Source organism: Electrona antarctica, assembly GCF_951216825.1.
Source record: "Electrona antarctica genome assembly, chromosome: 18".
Taxonomy (NCBI): Eukaryota; Metazoa; Chordata; class Actinopteri; order Myctophiformes; family Myctophidae; genus Electrona; species Electrona antarctica.
The window spans coordinates 3,673,877-3,699,403 of NC_136799.1; the positions used below are offsets into that span (position 1 = coordinate 3,673,877).

At 42.8% G+C, this 25,527-nt stretch overlaps 1 protein-coding gene across 1 annotated transcript in view; it reads right to left on the bottom strand.

The window, feature by feature from the left end:
- Positions 1-25,527, bottom strand: part of LOC306942682 (mirror-image polydactyly gene 1 protein-like) — a gene marked incomplete at its 3' end in the record, with an annotated part of 80,128 nt that extends 54,601 nt beyond the window's left edge. Inside the window, exons 1-2 of the mRNA XM_079528691.1 lie at positions 25,370-25,527; positions 14,524-14,615 (exon numbers count right to left, since the gene is read on the bottom strand). Of these exons, the coding sequence (XP_079384817.1) occupies positions 14,524-14,533 (10 nt within the window). The 5' untranslated portion in view covers positions 14,534-14,615; positions 25,370-25,527. The remainder of the gene's footprint in view (positions 1-14,523; positions 14,616-25,369) is intronic.

Here is a 25,527-nt window from a genome sequence, read left to right on the forward strand (position 1 = left end):
CCTATCTCTATCCCTCCATCTCCTTCTCTCACTGCCTCGTCTCTCTCCCTCTCCCTATATCTATCCCTCCATCTCCTTCTCTCACTGATCCTGAATGAAATCGTCTCTCTCCCTCTCCCTATATCTATCCCTCCATCTCCTTCTCTCACTGCCTCGTCTCTCTCCCTCTCCCTATATCTATCCCTCCATCTCCTTCTCTCACTGATCCTGCTCTTGGCTGACGTTGTACATCAGCCATCTGAGGCGCTGACATCAGTCGTGTCCATGTTTTGTGTCATTTTAGTACAGGCTATACTGGTACTCTCTACTACTCTGACAACCGATACAACGGGTATTATTTATTGCATCAATCGTGTGAGGCATGCATTCCTTTTTGTTAAATCTATAATCTGTTTATTATGATTTTTGGTATACGGGCATTTCAAGAATGATTAACCTATAAGTTACAGATTGGAAAAATAGCAGAAACATACAAAACAAACAAACAAAACAAGAGACTTACAATAAAAAGAGACAAAACATGAGACATGCAGTCCTAAATGGCTTGCATCGTCCTCCAATGCTCCCCATCATTCCTAAATGGCTTGCATCGTCCTCCAATGCTCCCCCATCATTCCTAAATGGCTTGCATCGTCCTCCAATGCTCCCCCATCATTCCTAAATGGCTTGCATCGTCCTCCAATGCTCCCCCATCATTCCTAAATGGCTTGCATCGTTCTCCAATGCTCCCCCATCATTCCTAAATGGCTTGCATCGTTCTCCAATGCTCCCCCATCATTCCTAAATGGCTTGCATCGTTCTCCAATGCTCCCCCATCATTCCTAAATGGCTTGCATCGTCCTCCAATGCTCCCCCATCATTCCTAAATGGCTTGCATCGTTCTCCAATGCTCCCCCATCATTCCTAAATGGCTTGCATCGTCCTCCAATGCTCCCCCATCATTCCTAAATGGCTTGCATCGTTCTCCAATGCTCCCCCATCATTCCTAAATGGCTTGCATCGTTCTCCAATGCTCCCCCATCATTCCTAAATGGCTTGCATCGTCCTCCAATGCTCCCCCATCATTCCTAAATGGCTTGCATCGTCCTCCAATGCTCCCCCATCATTCTCGCCATGCGCCGCGGGGAACGCGTCAATCATGAATGATGCACGTTGGGAATGCAGCATGGCATGGCCCACACGATGCACGTTGGGAATGCAGCATGGCATGGCCCACATGATGCAGGTTGGGAATGCAGCATGGCATGGCCCACACGATGCACGTTGGGAATGCAGCATGGTATGGCCCACACGATGCACGTTGGGAATGAAGCATGGCATGGCCCACACGATGCACGTTGGGAATGCAGCATGGCATGGCCCACACGATGCAGGTTGGGAATGCAGCATGGCATGGCCCACACGATGCAGGTTGGGAATGCAGCATGGCATGGCCCACACGATGCAGGTTGGGAATGCAGCATGGCATGGCCCACACGATGCACGTTGGGAATGCAGCATGGCATGGCCCACACGATGCACGTTGGGAATGCAGCATGGCATGGCCCACACGATGCACGTTGGGAATGCAGCATGGCATGGCCCACACGATGCACGTTGGGAATGCAGCATGGCATGGCCCACACGATGCACGTTGGGAATGCAGCATGGCATGGCCCACACGATGCACGTTGGGAATGCAGCATGGCATGGCCCACACGATGCACGTTGGGAATGCAGCATTGCATGGCCCACACGATGCACGTTGGGAATGCAGCATGGCATGGCCCACACGATGCACGCACTCACTGTTTGTTAGTGTACCAAGTGCTGTATCCGTGATCACAATACTGATGAAGTTGAGCTCTGCTCTGTTGAGCTGATGGTAGGTGTGGCACTCCACCTCAGCAATCCATCTCCCGGGGGACTAGCACAATGTAACAGGGACAGACTCCATCTCCCAGGGGTCTAGTGCATTGTAACGGGGATAGACTCCATCTCCCAGAGGTCTAGTGCATTGTAACGGGGATAGACTCCATCTCCCAGAGGTCTAGTGCATTGTAACGGGGATAGACTCCATCTCCCAGAGGTCTAGTGCATTGTAACGAGGATAGACTCCATCTCCCAGGGGTCTAGTGCATTGTAACGGGGATAGACTCCATCTCCCAGGGGTCTAGTGCATTGTAACGAGGATAGACTCCATCTCCCAGGGGTCTAGTGCATTGTAACGGGGATAGACTCCATCTCCCAGAGGTCTAGTGCATTGTAACGGGGATAGACTCCATCTCCCAGAGGTCTAGTGCATTGTAACGGGGATAGACTCCATCTCCCAGAGGTCTAGTGCATTGTAACGGGGATAGACTCCCGCGATACCGACAATAAGCCACTCCCGACCTACTTCTGCAACACTAGCATATTTGAAACAATCCTTTTAATTTGTGTCTAAACAACACTACAAAATAAAGACGATATGCGGCACGAGAGAGGAGTGCACATCAGTTGCTGTGATGTCTGGTTAGGAGGAAATAAAGTGAAATACAATACAGGTCCATTTAGTGGACAAGTGAGTCACACCAACTACAGTTAAGGAGTATCAGATCCTAGATCAGTAGACACACACACAACATTGCTGTGATCTTATAAATATTCTGCATGACAGAGCAGGAAAGTAAGAAGACAGTAGGGACGGAGAGAGGCAGAGAGAGAGACAGACAGAGATAGAGAGAGCGAGAGCGAGAGGCAGAGACAGAGAGACAGACAGAAAGAGAGATTACGCGCTCAGGTGGTGCAGTATAACGTATCTGCCCACCACCACCGCAGAGTCTAGGGGTTCGAATCCACCGCGGTGCATCAGGCTTTGTCGAGCGTCTATCTATGCGAACGCATGTTGGCCCGTGATCCGAGGAGGGAGGCCGGACGGGGAGGGGATATTTGTCACTGCACGTACTCCTCCTACTGGCATAACGACAAACGAGGAAAAAAAGGGGTAAAAAGCAACAACAACAAAAAAAGACAGTAAAAAAAAGAGAAAGAGGTGATTGAGGGGAGTGGACCAGACTGTACTGTGATTAATATTAGTATTATGGTTATAGTGAGTACAGTGTTTAGTCAGGACTGTACCGCTTGGCTCCATATGGAACACACAATGTGTTTGTTTTGGGAGAGCGGCGAGACCAGACGACGGATTTGAGTCGTGTGCTGTTCCAGTTTTCGGCAAAGAAGAATGGCACGTGTGCACACGCACAAACGTGCACGCACATGCACACACACACACACACAAGCACACACGCACAGATACACGAGCACGCACACGCACACACACACAGACACACAGACACACACACACACACGTACACAGTGCAAAGAAAACAATACGAATACATCGCCTAGAGACGTCTGCGACTGAGATAAAGCCATGACGGAGAAACAGAGACAGAGAGAAAAAGATAGAGAGGAGAAAGAGAGAGAGGCAGAGAAGGAGAGAGAGAAAGATAGCTAAAATCATTCTAACAGGGGGGAAACACCTTGTATTTTGTACACCCCCCACGCCCCAATCTAAACATTTGATGTGTATTTGATCCCAAGCTGGAGTTCAACAAATGTGGCTGCTGTGTTGTTTACTTTACCAGCGTGTGTGTGTCTATATGTCTTAGAACTGATAGGGATCACATGTAGTCCATCACTGTCTCTCAGAGGGAACTACGTCTCCCATCAGCCACTTTGACATGACATCATCATGTAGTGTGGAAATGTCTGACATGGGAGAAGACCTCCAACATGGCGGCTGTTCGTAGCTACATACATGGACCCTCACAGTAGTCAGTACTGCTGTATGGGGCCGAGACATGGACCTTCACAGTGGAGTCAGTACTGCTGTATGGGGCCGAGACATGGACCCTCACAGTGGAGTCAGTACTGCTGTATGGGGCCGAGACATGGACCCTCACAGTGGAGTCAGTACTGCTGTATGGGGCCGAGACATGGACCCTCACAGTGGAGTCAGTACTGCTGTATGGGGCCGAGACATGGACCCTCACAGTGGAGTCAGTACTGCTGTATGGGGCCGAGACATGGACCCTCACAGTGGAGTCAGTACTGCTGTATGGGGCCGAGACATGGACCCTCACAGTGGAGTCAGTACTGCTGTATGGGGCCGAGACATGGACCCTCACAGTGGAGTCAGTACTGCTGTATGGGGCCGAGACATGGACCCTCACAGTGGAGTCAGTACTGCTGTATGGGGCCGAGACATGGACCCTCACAGTGGAGTCAGTACTGCTGTATGGGGCCGAGACATGGACCCTCACAGTGGAGTCAGTACTGCTGTATGGGGCTGAGACATGGACCCTCACAGTGGAGTCAGTACTGCTGTATGGGGCCGAGATATGGACCCTCACAGTGGAGTCAGTACTGCTGTATGGGGCCGAGACATGGACCCTCACAGTGGAGTCAGTACTGCTGTATGGGGCCGAGACATGGACCCTCACAGTGGAGTCAGTACTGCTGTATGGGGCCGAGACATGGACCCTCACAGTGGAGTCAGTACTGCTGTATGGGGCCGAGACATGGACCCTCACAGTGGAGTCAGTACTGCTGTATGGGGCCGAGACATGGACCCTCACAGTGGAGTCAGTACTGCTGTATGGGGCCGAGACATGGACCATCACAGTGGAGTCAGTACTGCTGTATGGGGCCGAGACATGGACCCTCACAGTGGAGTCAGTACTGCTGTATGGGGCCGAGACATGGACCCTCACAGTGGAGTCAGTACTGCTGTATGGGGCCGAGACATGGACCCTCACAGTGGAGTCAGTACTGCTGTATGGGGCCGAGACATGGACCCTCACAGTGGAGTCAGTACTGCTGTATGGGGCCGAGACATGGACCCTCACAGTGGAGTCAGTACTGCTGTATGGGGCCGAGACATGGACCCTCACAGTGGAGTCAGTACTGCTGTATGGGGCCGAGACATGGACCCTCACTGTGGAGTCAGTACTGCTGTATGGGGCCGAGACATGGACCCTCAGTGGAGTCAGTACTGCTGTATGGGGCCGAGACATGGACCCTCACAATGGAGTCAGTACTGCTGTATGGGGCCGAGACATGGACCCTCACAGTGGAGTCAGTACTGCTGTATGGGGCCGAGACATGGACCCTCACAATGGAGTCAGTACTGCTGTATGGGGCCGAGACATGGACCCTCACAATGGAGTCAGTACTGCTGTATGGGGCCGAGACATGGACCCTCACAATGGAGTCAGTACTGCTGTATGGGGCCGAGACATGGACCCTCACAGTGGAGTCAGTACTGCTGTATGGGGCCGAGACATGGACCCTCACAATGGAGTCAGTACTGCTGTATGGGGCCGAGACATGGACCCTCACAGTGGAGTCAGTACTGCTGTATGGGGCCGAGACATGGACCCTCACAATGGAGTCAGTACTGCTGTATGGGGCCGAGCCATGGACCCTCACAGTGGAGTCAGTACTGCTGTATGGGGCCGAGACATGGACCCTCACAGTGGAGTCAGTACTGCTGTATGGGGCCGAGACATGGACCCTCACAGTGGAGTCAGTACTGCTGTATGGGGCCGAGACATGGACCCTCACAGTGGAGTCAGTACTGCTGTATGGGGCCGAGACATGGACCCTCACAGTGGAGTCAGTACTGCTGTATGGGGCCGAGACATGGACCCTCACAGTGGAGTCAGTACTGCTGTATGGGGCAGAGACATGGACCCTCACAGTGGAGTCAGCTGGAACTAGTGACAAACAAACTGACACTGTGGGAGCCAACCCAGGGCACAGCCAGGAGGGAAAAGTGGTGTACCACCTACATAGATATACTGTGTTATTAATATATTTTTTTTTTTAAATAATCATTAGTTTTTTTTTAAGACTACAGCTCTATATTCTGATAGTAATCATTGCTCATCATCATCATTTTTCGACCGCAGTCAAGATGCTTTGAGGCAGGATTCCAGAGAAGAAATATATAACCTCATGATCAGCTCTGTAGCAGTGGCCGACAAACTGTGTTCTTCTGGATCTGACTAGTGAAGAAACACGGGGAAGGTTGCCGTATATTAGATCCGTCGATGGGTGGCTCTTCCAAGACAGATTTTGCACTCATTAGAAGGCGGGTGTAAGTGCCATCCAACCATTTCTCTAATTTCTTAGAAAGTGTCCATGTCTCTGAGCCATGGAGTAGAATCGGCTCGACGGTCGTCCTAAATATTTTTTACTTTGAACATCTTACTAAGCTGGGATGACCAGATCTTATGCATGTCATTGCAGGCTGACCAGGCCATATCCTTCCTAGTTTGAAAGTCGTTTTGTGAAGAAGATATACTGTAAAATATGAACCCAAATACTTGTAGTCATCAACCTGTTTCAGAGTGTTGGTAAGTGTTTTGATAAAGTGGTTATTGTTGGATTTGCATATATTTACGTATTCAGTTTTTGTCTCAATCATTGCTAGTATAATGTTTATTCAGTAGCAGGGCTCTCCCTGTCCCTCTGGCTCTTCAGTCAACAGAACATATTTATTTAGGTGGCTTGCCAATTTAGCCGATCAGGAGAGAGTAGCCATTGGTGATGCGTCGGTTAGGTTTTTTGAGTGGTGTAAACCACTCCTACGACCGGCTTTGTTAGTTTACGTGTCTGTCTGTCTGTGCTGTCTACGGTCACCCAGTTCACCCGGGTGTGATTTCATTACGTCAGACATTACGTCAGACCAAAGCTGATCAGGCTATATAAGACCTTACACCACTCAGTTCACACGGGTGTGATCTTTTTCATAAGCGCCTGCCATGGAGCCTGTGCTCACCCTGCCCTGCCATGGAGCCTGTGCTCACCCCACCCTGCCATGGAGCCTGTGCTCACCCCACCCTGCCATGGAGCCTGTGCTCACCCCACCCTGCCATGGAGCCTGTGCTCACCCCACCCTGCCATGGAGCCTGTGCTCACCCTGCCCTGCCATGGAGCCTGTGCTCACCCCACCCTGCCATGGAGCCTGTGCTCACCCCACCCTGCCATGGAGCCTGTGTTCACCCCACCCTGCCATGGAGCCTGTGTTCACCCCACCCTGCCATGGAGCCTGTGCTCACCCTGCCATGGAGCCTGTGTTCACCCCACCCTGCCATGGAGCCTGTGCTCACCCCACCCTGCCATGGAGCCTGTGCTCACCCCACCCTGCCATGGAGCCTGTACTCACCCCACCCTGCCATGGAGCCTGTGTTCACCCCACCCTGCCATGGAGCCTGTGTTCACCCCACCCTGCCATGGAGCCTGTACTCACCCCACCCTGCCATGGAGCCTGTACTCACCCTGCTATGCCATGGAGCCTGTACTCACCCCACCCTGCCCTGCCATGGAGCCTGTGCTCACCCCACCCTGCCATGGAGCCTGTGCTCACCCCACCCTGCCATGGAGCCTGTGCTCACCCCACCCTGCTATGCCATGGAGCCTGTACTCACCCCACCCTGCTATGCCATGGAGCCTGTGCTCACCCCACCCTGCCATGGAGCCTGTGCTCACCCCACCCTGCCATGGAGCCTGTGCTCACCCTGCCATGGAGCCTGTACTCACCCCACCCTGCCATGGAGCCTGTACTCACCCCACCCTACCATGGAGCCTGTGCTCACCCCACCCTACCATGGAGCCTGTACTCACCCCACCCTGCCATGGAGCCTGTGCTCACCCCACCCTGCCATGGAGCCTGTGCTCACCCCACCCTGCCATGGAGCCTGTGCTCACCCCACCCTGCCATGGAGCCTGTACTCACCCCACCCTGCCATGGAGCCTGTGCTCACCCCACCCTGCCATGGAGCCTGTGCTCACACCTCACCCCACCCTGCCATGGAGCCTGTACTCACCCCACCCTGCCATGGAGCCTGTGCTCACACCTCACCCCACCCTGCCATGGAGCCTGTACTCACCCCACCCTGCCATGGAGCCCGCGCGTCACTAGTAGCCATTTATCAGCTTCAATTTTATAGTAATTTACAGTTACAATTTTGTCTGCTCATTTCTTTGTGTCATCACTTTCCCTTAACCCATTCAGGACGGGAACCCCTTTTGGTGTTTTTAAGCATTCATTATGTTATACTTTAGCTATTGAAAAATAGCAGATCTACAAGCTCGTTTGTAAACCTGCTATTTTTGAAAAAAATCTTGAAAACGTGGCGCAAATCTTTGATAATATTCTTTCAGAGCGAACGTTTTTAACTCAGAGCTCTTCTGGGGAGATCCCTGGAACAACATATTTTCGGATGGGGGTTGGCGGCCAAACACATACATATAATGTTTGGGGTCCTCGACATGAAAAAGGTTGAGACATTTTGTAGGATCAGTTCTCAGGTCTAAATGGCTTAATTATCCTGTATGAGTTCTCTCTTCTGATCGGATACAATTGGAATCCTAAACCGAAAAATAACATTTTCTGCATTTTTCTGTCTAATTTCACTATCAGAATATAGAGCCACTTAACGCTTATATTCTAACAGAATGAAATCACGTACAGTGCCGCTCCTTTAGAGCAGTGCCCATTTTGTTTGCGGAGTCAGAGAGCTGAGGGTAACGGTCTATATGTGATCCTTCATGTCCCCCGCGAGACAGTTTACACATTAGATTATACCCACGGCAAAATGTTAGCTTAGCCTCACACACACACACACACACACACACACACACACACACACACACACACACACACACACACACACACACACACACACACACACACACACACACACACACACACACACACACACACACACACACACACACACAGTGTTAAACAGACAAGAAACTGAGGCTTGACTTAAATGCTGAGAGGAAACACACACACACACACACACTGTATATACAGTGCACTGCAGTATGTTAAGGATATCTGCCGTAACTGATTTCACTGTTGATAGACCGTTATATGATATTCTACATATAGTATGCCGTGCCGAAGTTATTTGTGGAAGGCGTATACCGTCTGCTAATCATTTCATCCATTGACCGGCACGCGCTAAAGTGTAGCCTATACGTGTGCATGTTGCGCAGGGAATCATTATGGTACTGTATACTAGGGATTCACCGAAAGGGAAATTCTTGGCCGAAAACCGAAAATCCGAATATGATTAATATTATATATCTTTTTTCCTACCATTGTCATGGCCGTACCTTAAAGCTACCTGATTTATGGCAAAATAAATGGTTATGGCAAAACTTTACTTAAATAATAAATCACTATTATGGGCCCATAAAACATTTATTCAGCTCTTTTGAATGCATTAATTACATACACTATTGATATATTTTCTGCCTATTCGGGCCGAAACCGAATAGGCCGAAAATGCATTTTTAGCCATTTTCTGCCGAATATTTTCTGCCGAATATTTTCTGCGGCCGAATATTCGGTGCATCACTACTGTATACCGTATGAAAAAACCTAGGCTACAGCACTGATCGACATCAGTTTCATATGCACTGTATGCACTTTTATATGTCAGTCTGTACAGTCAGTTACATTCTCAGATATATTCATGCATTTATTCACTGACAATAGATTACACATTATTTGTACATATGTATAGATAAGATATACATTATGTTATCTATGATCAGCTCTCCTGATCTCTATACTGTATGTGTTTATATTATGGGCATATCAGTGGGATGGGCGATTCTGGCCAACCGCCTATCCAACAGACTGGCCGCCGCATGGCCACCACGTACACTTGTACGCGCAAGATGTGCGCGCTGACTTCAAAGACGATCGGTACTCAAGATAAGTGAACTATACAAACGCGCGCACACACACAAAGATTTTGCACAATTATACTTAGGGATGTCCTGATACAGCATAACTAAATCTTGTCCCGAGTCTCTGGAGTGTGCTTTTCCCTGGGGAAGTTCTCTTTGGCCTGCATTTATACCTTGCCTACGAGCACCTCCCCCACCTGGATGTGCATGTGAGAAGAATCTGTTTTTATATATATATATATATATATATATATATATATATATATATATATATATATATATATATATATATATATAAACTCCACATGTCCCAACATTTTATTTACCTTCCATAGTGTCAACCCCTTCCTTACCCCTGTGTCGGATCGGTGGTTAGACTGGCATATTTGCCGATACCGATATGACCTGATATGACAAATAAGGGCCGATCCGATACTTTTCCAATACCGATACAGTATCGGGACATCTCTACTAATACTGTTCACATTTGGGCGTAGAAGACGTGCACTGCAGTATATACATGACATCTTCACTACCTGTTTGGCTGACTGGTGACTACCATAACTAGCTAGCCTCTTAGGAAGTGAATGGCAGTCAAACCAAGCTTAAACCTTAATGCACAGATATGAACTCATAATAACTGGCATAATACTAAATGAATACATACATACAATTTATACAGCGCTTTTCTACATACTCAAAGTCGCTTTACAGAAAAGCGTGTGGCGAGGCGAGGGTGGGGGGCAGCTTTGATGTGAGCTGGGAGTGAGTTTTATAGGGGGGGGGGGCTATCACCCCCAGATTTGTTTCTTTGTATTGGGGATGTCCAGGGGGTCACCTGAGCTGAGGGGCGTGGCGTTGGAGGAGGTCAGAATCATAGATACGTCATAATTGATGACTGACGTCACGGACTGGACACACTGTCTCGATTGTCACGGATTGCAAATTTCAGCTGACAATTGATTGACACACAAATCATTGTGATTAATGATTGAAACGTTACAATTTGTATTTCTGTTTGCCTTCGTAATCACAAATTGCACAGGGCAGATATGACAAATAACTCAAATCTATAAAACTGAGAATCACTGACACATTTAGGTAATATTTTTTTAATAATCTTTTCTTTCGAAAAGAAAACGTACAAAATAGCAGAATTGCAGTTGATCTACGAGCTGATCTGTAAGCTTGTAGATCTGCTATTTCTGCTATTTTTGAATGTTTGAAAATGTATCGACATATTTCAGCATGGAAACGAGTCAAACGACTGACAGTGACGATTATGCAAAAATAATTGTGATTACCTCAGATGATCGCGATTAGGCGATTATGTAATAATTGTGACAGGCCTACTGACAGTCTGAGATCCTACATTAAGCTGTTAAAGCAATCCAGTTAGTAGGTCTGTCGCCTAATTGCAATTATCTGAGATACCGGTAATCACAATCATTTTTTTACATAATCGTCAAAATCGTTTCCATGTTGAAAAATATTCATACAGTACATTTTCAAGCATTTTCAAAAAAAGCAGATCTACAAGCTCAAAACGTCAGATCAGCTATTTACACTATTCATGTTTTTAAGTATCATTATCATCATCATTTTCATATCTGCTCATCATATCTGACTTTTGTTTAAGAAGCCCTTAAAATCCAACAGAATGTTTTTTTTTTTAATTCATAAGGTTCAACGACAGAAACGCAATAATGTCCAATGACAAATGCAATTAACTTGTTAATCCCAATTATTTGTGCGTCAATTAATCATCAAGTAAAAATGTGTTAATAATCGTGATTGGTTACTTAACAGCAATACACGTTATAGCCTCGTAGCATACAGTAATTGCCTAAGTCATATCTTGACCAAACTGTGATATTTGCCTAACTCTAACCCAGCCCTGCTGATTCACCATGCTTCACTCTTCAGCTTCAGAATGCTTGTATTGTAAAATCATCCTCTGCCTAAAGGTAAAGAGATGACTGGAATTGGAAGCAGGAAGCATTCTGAGGCCAAACACCTAATTATAACATATGTATACAGTAGGCAATAAAGAGGTAAATGTAAATAAAAACAGATAAATATGACTTTAGCAAATTATTGAAAAGATCATAATTATAATAAACCAAGTCAAAGAGATGAATTTGGCTAGAGAGTGATTCTTCTTATTTTCTGAAAACCTGAACACATGACTTAGGCAATTATGCTTTGAGACTAATGCCTGTCCTACGGGATAAGATCATTATGTACAGGCCTGTAAGGGTCCATTTGGTTCCTAACTATCATCATTGACAATAGGGACCCCCTGGAAGCCTCACCCTCAGGGACCATAGGGTGAAAAACACTTTACCGTAACCTCACTTCTTTTGAAGCCAAATGACACACTTCCTTCTGCTAACACTGCATTGGATGCCCCTTGTTACACTGCTGTCACTTTGTATTTATAGGATGTATTGTCTGGTCTTTTAATCAATGTATTTATACCTATATACAATTATGTATTCGTTTATCACCTCATAAATAAACAATCGATTATCATTATTACTAAGATGATCCTGTGTAAACATCTATGGTCACTGTTAGGGAGAACAAGATCTTTACTTGAACAGAAGTTCCACTCCATCACCAAATAGTGTTTGAAAGGACAGGAGTGCCCTCTAGTGGACAAGAACACACATGACTGAAGCCACATTCACCTAAACACATTAATGGTACTCATGCACATTGCGCAGGGGTGGACTTCTGAAAAACGATTCTAAAAACAGTGTCTTCTGAAAAATCTTTGTTTTGTTAGTGGTGCTCAACCTTTTTCATGTCAAGGAGAAAGGACCCCCAGAATTATCTATCAAAAACTTTCACTTCTGAAAGAATATTATATTCAAAGATTTGCGCCACATTTTCAAATAGCAGATCTACAAGCTCGTAGCTTGTATAGGTACTGCAGCTCTAGCGGCATTTGGGCCAATCACATGAACACGCCGAGGCGGCCGAGCCAATACACAACAACGGCGGCGCTCGTTCATGACCCGCTCGCAGTGCACGCACACACGGTACTCGTCTTGGAGCACTGCGTAAGGCAGAGCCAATATGTATGTACAAAACCCTGGTCCAGACCACTCTCAGGCAGCTATCGTACACAAAAGGCAGCTCTGTCTAATCAGCACAGCACAACTGATAATATTTCTAATCAGTCCTCAAATCTTCTAGTAACGGCTAGGTGTGCTGTCATGCCCATTTCAGCACGGCTGGTTTATAAGAGGCACACTCCCAGCTGTCCAGTGGGTCTCTCTCAAGGCACTGCTACCCCAAGCTCACACCCCAGGTCGTATCACCCGGATAGGGTACTACCGAGCCACGAAGTCAAACACCAAACGCCTTGATAGGAGCTGTCTCCACTCTGCTATAACATGGACAAAATATATAAAATAAACGTTTCAATACAAATCATTTTCGTATTGATCCTAGCCCTGTGTCGAGGATTTCCAAGACACTTAACCAACCCTTAACTCAGTTCGTCAACAATGGCAGCAACACCAGCATCCACATCAATGTGCTCTTCAGTGGTGTCAACAACCACCATGCAAGCAGGTAACCTTAAGATACTAACTGTAACATTATATAGTGTTAGTCCTAATATCTTTCTATTTATTATCATGGTGCGGGTGGCCAGCACCAGTGTCACATTCACTTTGCGTTCAAACACTTCTCCCACCATTACAGAAGTCCCTCTCCATTTGCACATAATGGTACCATTGATGAGGAGGACACTTAGGTTAGCTAAACTGCAAAAATAATAATTATTTGATTCTCAAACAATGTTGATGTCATTTAGCCTTTTTAGGAGGCTTGGTTCAGAGTGATATCTGACTGTGAGTCACAACAGTGCCTCAAATCACAGCCTACAACACATGAGACTGTTAAATGCTTCTTTGTCAGCCTGACGTTGTGTGTGGAAGTTGACGTCCTGCATTTAATGTTTATTTTAAAAATGTACTGGTAGCTGACAGTAATATGAGGGGTATTGTATCGTACAGTGTGTGTGTTTTGTGAAGTACATGCGTGCACAAACCAAGTGTGTGCCTTGGTTTGGGCGGGTGGGGAGTCCGTACTAAAATTAATAGCCTGCACTGGGGCTCACCGCTCCTATGTTTAGCACAGGGGTGGGCAACTGGCGGCCCGGGGGACACATGCGGCCCCCACCTTCACTTAATGCGGCCCTCAGGTTAATGTCAGAATACTGATATAATATTGGTTTCAGCTGTTACAATTCCACAACATGCAAACGTGACCCGCTTTAATTACTTCAGTCTAAATTAGTAGCTCATTGCTTCAACACAAGTATAATTAAAGGCATTTGAAATGACATATGAAATGTTAATTTTCAGGATTCCAATTCAAAAATAGCAAAGATTCAAGATTTCAATTCGAACATAGCAAAAATAGCCGATCTACAAGCTCAAAACGCGTCGCGCTGCGACGCGTTTTGAGCTTGTAGATCGGCTATTTTTGCTACGACAGCAATATATGGCCCTAGGGAGTGAGTGTGGAAATATAGTGGCCCTCTCCATCGTCAAAGTTGCCCACCCCTGGTTTAGCATATTAACAGCACAGGCCTCGTCAGAAAACTATGAGCAGTGAAGAAATATTGAGCACAAACTGAGTATTAAATCATTCATTAATCATAGTCAAGGTAAAGGTGATTTTTGAAGTCATATATTATAACTATATTTTTGAAGCCCTAATGTGTACGTCCAGTCGTCCACATGCTGCATGTACAGTTTGACCTACCTTTATACATGTCCACCAGAGAGTCTCTGAGCTCTTTGCTGTGTGTCCATGTCGACAGAACCAGTTCCTCCTCACTCTCTGAGCCGACGTCTCTGCAAACACACAAACATCATTAATCATTACAATACACACAGACTACAGGGCAACTACTACGGCGCGTGCACACTCACACACACATTTTACTCACTGTCTATATCACAGTTCAGGTAAGCCATAAACCATGACGAGTAATGATTATATTGAAAAAGAATGCATGATGACATGGAGGCATTTGCATCAGGGGATTTTCTCCACAGTTCCATTTACACCATGGACACTTGCAAGCCATTCATATCCAAGTAGGATTTATTCAAATATGGAAGCAAAACGCTTTGAACAGAAACGTTGTGCTAGTACTACTGTATCTTCACCATTCTTGGAAGAGTCAACAGTAAATGTTTACTGTGTTTCTACTCCAACAAGTGAGATAAGTCGGAGTTCCTAGAAAAACACAGGTTTAGGTGTGTTCATAAATACCTATTATTGCATCATAATAAGAACTCAAACCTTGTAACTCAAGGTTCACACGTGTGTTTCCTGCAGTGGCAGAGCTAGGACTGTAGTGAAATGAATGAGTTCATATAGCTGGACATGTGGACAATGTATGTGAGCAGGAGATTAGTGAGACTAGCTGTAGTTAATCTGTACAAATATTTAACAAAACAACACAAGACCACACACACACAGCGCCCCCCAAACCCCTAGTACTACCCGAGAGTACTATTAGCTTTGTATTCCACCAGGATTTGTAGTTTTCTGTCCCATTAGGACCTGTAGTAGGCCTACTGCTCCAACCTATGTTGTTCTCTCTGTCCCTTCCTATTGGCTGATTCTATAATCATCATCATGATCAATCGTCATCTTGTTCACGCACGCACGCACGCACCAATGCCCTGCTTCACGTTCATGTGGAGATGGTACAAATTAAAATATGCACAAAATACCATTACAGATGTCAATTTGTTATTTATTTTGATCCCTGTTAGCTTCCACAAAGTGGTCACTAGTCTTCCTGGGGTGCAGGATATGAATCATTACTACGGTATTTTGACACCGTAGTACGTATGAATGAATGAATGAATGAATGAATGAATGAATGCATAGATGCATGGATGCATGGATGAATGGATGAATGGATGAATGGATGAATGAATGATGCTGTTACACACCTGACCATCAACACAACAGCAACAGAAGTCAAGGTTTCTGAGCAAGGCAGGCGTTGAACTCACCTCTAGTCCAATACAAAACGTAATATAAATACATAAAAATAAATACAAATTAAACATGTATTTATGAACTAGAGGGCGTAAACTTACTTCACAGAGAGCTGTTGTTCCAGACTATAAACTGAATGTTAAACTTACTTCACAGAGAGCTGTTGTTCCAGACTATAAACTGAATGTTAAACTTACTTCACAGAGAGCTGTTGTTCCAGACTATAAACTGGATGTTAAACTTACTTCACAGAGAGCTGTTGTTCCAGACTATAAACTGAATGTTAAACTTACTTCACAGAGAGCTGTTGTTCCAGACTATAAACTGAATGTTAAACTTACTTCACAGAGAGCTGTTGTTCCAGACTATAAACTGAATGTTAAACTTACTTCACAGAGAGCTGTTGTTCCAGACTATAAACTGAATGTTAAACTTACTTCACAGAGAGCTGTTGTTCCAGACTATAAACTGAATGTTAAACTTACTTCACAGAGAGCTGTTGTTCCAGACTATAAACTGAATGTTAAACTTACTTCACAGAGAGCTGTTGTTCCAGACTATAAACTGAATGTTAAACTTACTTCACAGAGAGCTGTTGTTCCAGACTATAAACTGAATGTTAAACTTACTTCACAGAGAGCTGTTTTTCCAGACTATAAACTGAATGTTAAACTTACTTCACAGAGAGCTGTTGTTCCAGACTATAAACTGAATGTTAAACTTACTTCACAGAGAGCTGTTGTTCCAGACTATAAACTGAATGTTAAACTTACTTCACAGAGAGCTGTTGTTCCAGACTATAAACTGAATGTTAAACTTACTTCACAGAGAGCTGTTGTTCCAGACTATAAACTGAATGTTAAACTTACTTCACAGAGAGCTGTTGTTCCAGACTATAAACTGAATGTTAAACTTACTTCACAGAGAGCTGTTGTTCCAGACTATAAACTGAATGTTAAACTTACTTCACAGAGAGCTGTTGTTCCAGACTATAAACTGAATGTTAAACTTACTTCACAGAGAGCTGTTGTTCCAGACTATAAACTGAATGTTAAACTTACTTCACAGAGAGCTGTTGTTCCAGACTATAAACTGAATGTTAAACTTACTTCACAGAGAGCTGTTGTTCCAGACTATAAACTGAATGTTAAACTTACTTCACAGAGAGCTGTTGTTCCAGACTATAAACTGAATGTTAAACTTACTTCACAGAGCTGTTGTTCCAGACTATAAACTGAATGTTAAACTTACTTCACAGAGCTGTTGTTCCAGACTATAAACTGAATGTTAAACTTACTTCACAGAGAGCTGTTGTTCCAGACTATAAACTGCATGTTAAACTTACTTCACAGAGAGCTGTTGTTCCAGACTATAAACTGAATGTTAAACTTACTTCACAGAGAGCTGTTGTTCCAGACTATAAACTGAATGTTAAACTTACTTCACAGAGAGCTGTTGTTCCAGACTATAAACTGAATGTTAAACTTACTTCACAGAGAGCTGTTGTTCCAGACTATAAACTGAATGTTAAACTTACTTCACAGAGAGCTGTTGTTCCAGACTATAAACTGAATGTTAAACTTACTTCACAGAGAGCTGTTGTTCCAGACTATAAACTGAATGTTAAACTTACTTCACAGAGAGCTGTTGTTCCAGACTATAAACTGAATGTTAAACTTACTTCACAGAGAGCTGTTGTTCCAGACTATAAACTGAATGTTAAACTTACTTCACAGAGAGCTGTTGTTCCAGACTATGAACTGAATGTTAAACTTACTTCACAGAGCTGTTGTTCCAGACTATAAACTGAATGTTAAACTTACTTCACAGAGAGCTGTTGTTCCAGACTATAAACTGAATGTTAAACTTACTTCACAGAGAGCTGTTGTTCCAGACTATAAACTGAATGTTAAACTTACTTCACAGAGCTGTTGTTCCAGACTATAAACTGAATGTTAAACTTACTTCACAGAGAGCTGTTGTTCCAGACTATAAACTGAATGTTAAACTTACTTCACAGAGAGCTGTTGTTCCAGACTATAAACTGAATGTTAAACTTACTTCACAGAGAGCTGTTGTTCCAGACTATAAACTGAATGTTAAACTTACTTCACAGAGAGCTGTTGTTCCAGACTATAAACTGAATGTTAAACTTACTTCACAGAGAGCTGTTGTTCCAGACTATAAACTGAATGTTAAACTTACTTCACAGAGAGCTGTTGTTCCAGACTATAAACTGAATGTTAAACTTACTTCACAGAGAGCTGTTGTTCCAGACTATAAACTGAATGTTAAACTTACTTCACAGAGAGCTGTTGTTCCAGACTATAAACTGAATGTTAAACTTACTTCACAGAGAGCTGTTGTTCCAGACTATAAACTGAATGTTAAACTTACTTCACAGAGAGCTGTTGTTCCAGACTATAAACTGGATGTTAAACTTACTTCACAGAGAGCTGTTGTTCCAGACTATAAACTGGATGTTAAACTTACTTCACAGAGAGCTGTTGTTCCAGACTATGAACTGAATGTTAAACTTACTTCACAGAGAGCTGTTGTTCCAGACTATAAACTGAATGTTAAACTTACTTCACAGAGAGCTGTTGTTCCAGACTATAAACTGAATGTTAAACTTACTTCACAGAGAGCTGTTGTTCCAGACTATAAACTGAATGTTAAACTTACTTCACAGAGAGCTGTTGTTCCAGACTATAAACTGCATGTTAAACTTACTTCACAGAGAGCTGTTGTTCCAGACTATAAACTGCATGTTAAACTTACTTCACAGAGAGCTGTTGTTCCAGACTATAAACTGAATGTTAAACTTACTTCACAGAGAGCTGTTGTTCCAGACTATAAACTGAATGTTAAACTTACTTCACAGAGAGCTGTTGTTCCAGACTATAAACTGAATGTTAAACTTACTTCACAGAGAGCTGTTGTTCCAGACTATAAACTGAATGTTAAACTTACTTCACAGAGAGCTGTTGTTCCAGACTATAAACTGGATGTTAAACTTACTTCACAGAGAGCTGTTGTTCCAGACTATAAACTGAATGTTAAACTTACTTCACAGAGAGCTGTTGTTCCAGACTATAAACTGAATGTTAAACTTACTTCACAGAGAGCTGTTGTTCCAGACTATAAACTGAATGTTAAACTTACTTCACAGAGAGCTGTTGTTCCAGACTATAAACTGAATGTTAAACTTACTTCACAGAGAGCTGTTGTTCCAGACTATAAACTGAATGTTAAACTTACTTCACAGAGAGCTGTTGTTCCAGACTATAAACTGAATGTTAAACTTACTTCACAGAGAGCTGTTGTTCCAGACTATAAACTGAATGTTAAACTTACTTCACAGAGAGCTGTTGTTCCAGACTATAAACTGAATGTTAAACTTACTTCACAGAGAGCTGTTGTTCCAGACTATAAACTGAATGTTAAACTTACTTCACAGAGAGCTGTTGTTCCAGACTATAAACTGAATGTTAAACTTACTTCACAGAGAGCTGTTGTTCCAGACTATAAACTGAATGTTAAACTTACTTCACAGAGAGCTGTTGTTCCAGACTATAAACTGAATGTTAAACTTACTTCACAGAGAGCTGTTGTTCCAGACTATAAACTGAATGTTAAACTTACTTCACAGAGAGCTGTTGTTCCAGACTATGAACTGAATGTTAAACTTACTTCACAGAGCTGTTGTTCCAGACTATAAACTGAATGTTAAACTTACTTCACAGAGAGCTGTTGTTCCAGACTATAAACTGAATGTTAAACTTACTTCACAGAGAGCTGTTGTTCCAGACTATAAACTGAATGTTAAACTTACTTCACAGAGCTGTTGTTCCAGACTATAAACTGAATGTTAAACTTACTTCACAGAGAGCTGTTGTTCCAGACTATAAACTGAATGTTAAACTTACTTCACAGAGAGCTGTTGTTCCAGACTATAAACTGAATGTTAAACTTACTTCACAGAGAGCTGTTGTTCCAGACTATAAACTGAATGTTAAACTTACTTCACAGAGAGCTGTTGTTCCAGACTATAAACTGAATGTTAAACTTACTTCACAGAGAGCTGTTGTTCCAGACTATAAACTGAATGTTAAACTTACTTCACAGAGAGCTGTTGTTCCAGACTATAAACTGAATGTTAAACTTACTTCACAGAGAGCTGTTGTTCCAGACTATAAACTGAATGTTAAACTTACTTCACAGAGAGCTGTTGTTCCAGACTATAAACTGAATGTTAAACTTACTTCACAGAGAGCTGTTGTTCCAGACTATAAACTGAATGTTAAACTTACTTCACAGAGAGCTGTTGTTCCAGACTATAAACTGGATGTTAAACTTACTTCACAGAGAGCTGTTGTTCCAGACTATAAACTGGATGTTAAACTTACTTCACAGAGAGCTGTTGTTCCAGACTATGAACTGAATGTTAAACTTACTTCACAGAGAGCTGTTGTTCCAGACTATAAACTGAATGTTAAACTTACTTCACAGAGAGCTGTTGTTCCAGACTATAAACTGAATGTTAAACTTACTTCACAGAGAGCTGTTGTTCCAGACTATAAACTGAATGTTAAACTTACTTCACAGAGAGCTGTTGTTCCAGACTATAAACTGCATGTTAAACTTACTTCACAGAGAGCTGTTGTTCCAGACTATAAACTGCATGTTAAACTTACTTCACAGAGAGCTGTTGTTCCAGACTATAAACTGAATGTTAAACTTACTTCACAGAGAGCTGTTGTTCCAGACTATAAACTGAATGTTAAACTTACTTCACAGAGAGCTGTTGTTCCAGACTATAAACTGAATGTTAAACTTACTTCACAGAGAGCTGTTGTTCCAGACTATAAACTGAATGTTAAACTTACTTCACAGAGAGCTGTTGTTCCAGACTATAAACTGGATGTTAAACTTACTTCACAGAGAGCTGTTGTTCCAGACTATAAACTGAATGTTAAACTTACTTCACAGAGAGCTGTTGTTCCAGACTATAAACTGAATGTTAAACTTACTTCACAGAGAGCTGTTGTTCCAGACTATAAACTGAATGTTAAACTTACTTCACAGAGAGCTGTTGTTCCAGACTATAAACTGAATGTTAAACTTACTTCACAGAGAGCTGTTGTTCCAGACTATAAACTGAATGTTAAACTTACTTCACAGAGAGCTGTTGTTCCAGACTATAAACTGAATGTTAAACTTACTTCACAGAGAGCTGTTGTTCCAGACTATAAACTGAATGTTAAACTTACTTCACAGAGAGCTGTTGTTCCAGACTATAAACTGAATGTTAAACTTACTTCACAGAGAGCTGTTGTTCCAGACTATAAACTGAATGTTAAACTTACTTCACAGAGAGCTGTTGTTCCAGACTATAAACTGAATGTTAAACTTACTTCACAGAGAGCTGTTGTTCCAGACTATAAACTGAATGTTAAACTTACTTCACAGAGAGCTGTTGTTCCAGACTATAAACTGAATGTTAAACTTACTTCACAGAGAGCTGTTGTTCCAGACTATAAACTGAATGTTAAACTTACTTCACAGAGAGCTGTTGTTCCAGACTATAAACTGAATGTTAAACTTACTTCACAGAGAGCTGTTGTTCCAGACTATAAACTGAATGTTAAACTTACTTCACAGAGAGCTGTTGTTCCAGACTATAAACTGAATGTTAAACTTACTTCACAGAGAGCTGTTGTTCCAGACTATAAACTGAATGTTAAACTTACTTCACAGAGAGCTGTTGTTCCAGACTATAAACTGAATGTTAAACTTACTTCACAGAGAGCTGTTGTTCCAGACTATAAACTGAATGTTAAACTTACTTCACAGAGAGCTGTTGTTCCAGACTATAAACTGAATGTTAAACTTACTTCACAGAGAGCTGTTGTTCCAGACTATAAACTGAATGTTAAACTTACTTCACAGAGAGCTGTTGTTCCAGACTATAAACTGAATGTTAAACTTACTTCACAGAGAGCTGTTGTTCCAGACTATAAACTGAATGTTAAACTTACTTCACAGAGAGCTGTTGTTCCAGACTATAAACTGAATGTTAAACTTACTTCACAGAGAGCTGTTGTTCCAGACTATAAACTGAATGTTAAACTTACTTCACAGAGAGCTGTTGTTCCAGACTATAAACTGAATGTTAAACTTACTTCACAGAGAGCTGTTGTTCCAGACTATAAACTGGATGTTAAACTTACTTCACAGAGAGCTGTTGTTCCAGACTATAAACTGGATGTTAAACTTACTTCACAGAGAGCTGTTGTTCCAGACTATAAACTGAATGTTAAACTTACTTCACAGAGAGCTGTTGTTCCAGACTATAAACTGAATGTTAAACTTACTTCACAGAGAGCTGTTGTTCCAGACTATAAACTGAATGTTAAACTTACTTCACAGAGAGCTGTTGTTCCAGACTATAAACTGGATGTTAAACTTACTTCACAGAGAGCTGTTGTTCCAGACTATAAACTGGATGTTAAACTTACTTCACAGAGAGCTGTTGTTCCAGACTATAAACTGAATGTTAAACTTACTTCACAGAGAGCTGTTGTTCCAGACTATAAACTGAATGTTAAACTTACTTCACAGAGAGCTGTTTTTCCAGACTATAAACTGGATGTTAAACTTACTTCACAGAGAGCTGTTGTTCCAGACTATAAACTGGATGTTAAACTTACTTCACAGAGAGCTGTTTTTCCAGACTATAAACTGAATGTTAAACTTACTTCACAGAGAGCTGTTGTTCCAGACTATAAACTGGATGTTAAACTTACTTCACAGAGAGCTGTTGTTCCAGACTATAAACTGAATGTTAAACTTACTTCACAGAGAGCTGTTGTTCCAGACTATAAACTGAATGTTAAACTTACTTCACAGAGAGCTGTTGTTCCAGACTATAAACTGGATGTTAAACTTACTTCACAGAGAGCTGTTGTTCCAGACTAGAAAATGAATGTTAAACTTACTTCACAGAGAGCTGTTGTTCCAGACTATAAACTCTATGTTAAACTTACTTCACATAGAGCTGTTGTTCCAGACTATAAACTGAATGTTAAACTTACTTCACAGAGAGCTGTTGTTCCAGACTATAAACTGAATGTTAAACTTACTTCACAGAGAGCTGTTGTTCCAGACTATAAACTTGAATGTTAAACTTACTTCACAGAGAGCTGTTGTTCCAGACTAGAGATCTTGGTCTTGGCTCTCTGCAGAGCTGTATGAACGTCCTGAGATCTGATTCTACCGGCCATCGACACTACTGACACACTATTACACTACTGCTACTGCTACACACACACACACACACACACACACACACGCAATTACCATACACACACACGCTCGCATGCGTGCACACACACACACACACGCACTACAACACAAACACACACTACAACCCCATGCACATTGCATACACTACAACAACACAACTATTCACAGTCTGAAATGCAATACGACGACACACACAACCACGTAAACATTGATACACTGCTATACTGTTACAGTATGCAAACTCTCTAACTCTAATATAAAACACAACTGCACACAAACACTGACACACACACAAGACAACACACTGACACTCAACACAACCACACACTCACTGATACACACAGCACAACTACTCTACACAAACACACAGCGATCCACAGCTCAAACTAAAAACACACACACAGACACACACTCCAACATGATGTCGTGTATGTGGAGCAGAGTGTCAGTGTGATAGGGGACACTGTGTGTAACCTGATGACACGTTACCATGACAACCATCTCACAGCATCACAGAGCCAGAGAGATGCATCATGTCTGTCCGGGTCACACAGGAAGGACAACTTAATTTATTCATGCATACATTATCTGGTGATGACAGATTACTATTCATTTGTCATCATCTGAATAGTTTGTCGCTGTCGGGTGGAAACAGACAGCGAAACCGTTCCTTTTTTATCACTATTCTCAAAACATTTTAAAGTAGTGACAATAGCTGATCTACAAGCTCACAATGCATCACGATGTTGTGCGACACTGTTGACGAAGTAGAGCATTAACTTTGGAATATGGAGACAATGAAGGTAATCATTTTTTTATGCACTTCTCAGTGTTTTGATAAAAAAGGACGCTGTCTGAATAACAAGCCAATCACTCTATCAGTATTGGAATTTCAATTGAACCTGTTAGTGCGAAATCACAACAGAAGTTGCAAAGCACTTTTCACACAGAGCAGGTCTACACTGTACTTAATAAAATAATCACACCCATTAACACCCAACGTTTTAACCCGGTTTCCTGTGAAAGTGCTGATCTTTACCATTGGACTGCCTGCTTGCTCAGAGTAATGGATTGAATGTATCAGGTCGAAATTGGTGTCAGATCCTGTGTCTAGGTGAGACATGACCTTTGACACGACCTAAATGTCTCAATAGACGAGCAGGGAGACAAATACAACCACCCCGACTGTATCAGTTATATTGTATAGGACACGTAATACTATTAAGTTCAGCACATGTAAATTGTTGTTGGGATGTGCATGGTTCCCTTTGGACACTATAATTAACATACTCTACCATTCAGATCATCATCATCAACATGTTACTACAATACCAACTATTCACAACAACAACAACAACAACAACCACCACCACCACCACCATTGCAAGAGGACATTGTTGATTGGTCTTAATTTTGGCATAAGTATTTTCACAATTAATATAATGTGACATCATGTGAATCTGCAGCAGATAGTTTCTGATCTGCTACAGAGTCAAATACACACAATTAGGAAACTTAGTTTAAAAACAATGACGTCCAAGTTCCAACTGAGACGACTTGACAAAACATTCCACCCAGCACTGATGCTCCCAGCCAGACCAGTAGGAAACCAGTAACATTACACTAGTAATAAGTATGAAACCAGTAAACATTACACTAGTAATAAGTATGAAACCAGTAAACATTACACTAGTAATACGTTTGAAACCAGTAACATATTGCACTGAAACTTTACAGCATGAAAACCAGTAACTTTACACAAAGCTTCCCATGCAGTCAGACTGACCAGTATGAAACCTAGCCCTGGCTATGCCTATAGAATGGCTGTGATATCATTACTACTACATGAAATTATCATATTCACAGCCATTATAAGGCTATATACAGTAAAGCTAAGGCTATATGAAGCCACTATATTACAGACCAGTATGAAACCATGCAGCACCATTACACCTCCCAGCCAGACCAGTAAACCAGTAACTTAATTAAAGCTCGACAGAGACCAGTATAACCAGTATAGCCTACATTACACACGTACTGTAAACGCTTCCAGACCCGACCAGTAGGCTATGAAGCCAAAACAATAGTGTCGTTAAACTGGGTTTAATGTTTAATGAGTATTATTATGAATATGAAAACAAACGTTCAACTGTCTGTAACCACAGCTAAACTGCAAGCTCACAACAATAGCTTATCTACGAGCTACGATAGCTTGTAGATCAGTTATTTTCGGATGTTTCCACGTCTAGAAGTTATAGTTACATTTACCATGGATACTCACCATAGCGTCCAGCACAGCGTAGAAGCAGCACGTTGGTGCGTGCGTGCGCGTGTATTCATTTGTGTGTGTTTGTTTGTGCGTGTTTACAGTACGTGTGTGCGTGCGTGGGTCTGCGGTGTGGACTGGAGGAAGTTTTGATTCATTTCATCTCTTCAGGA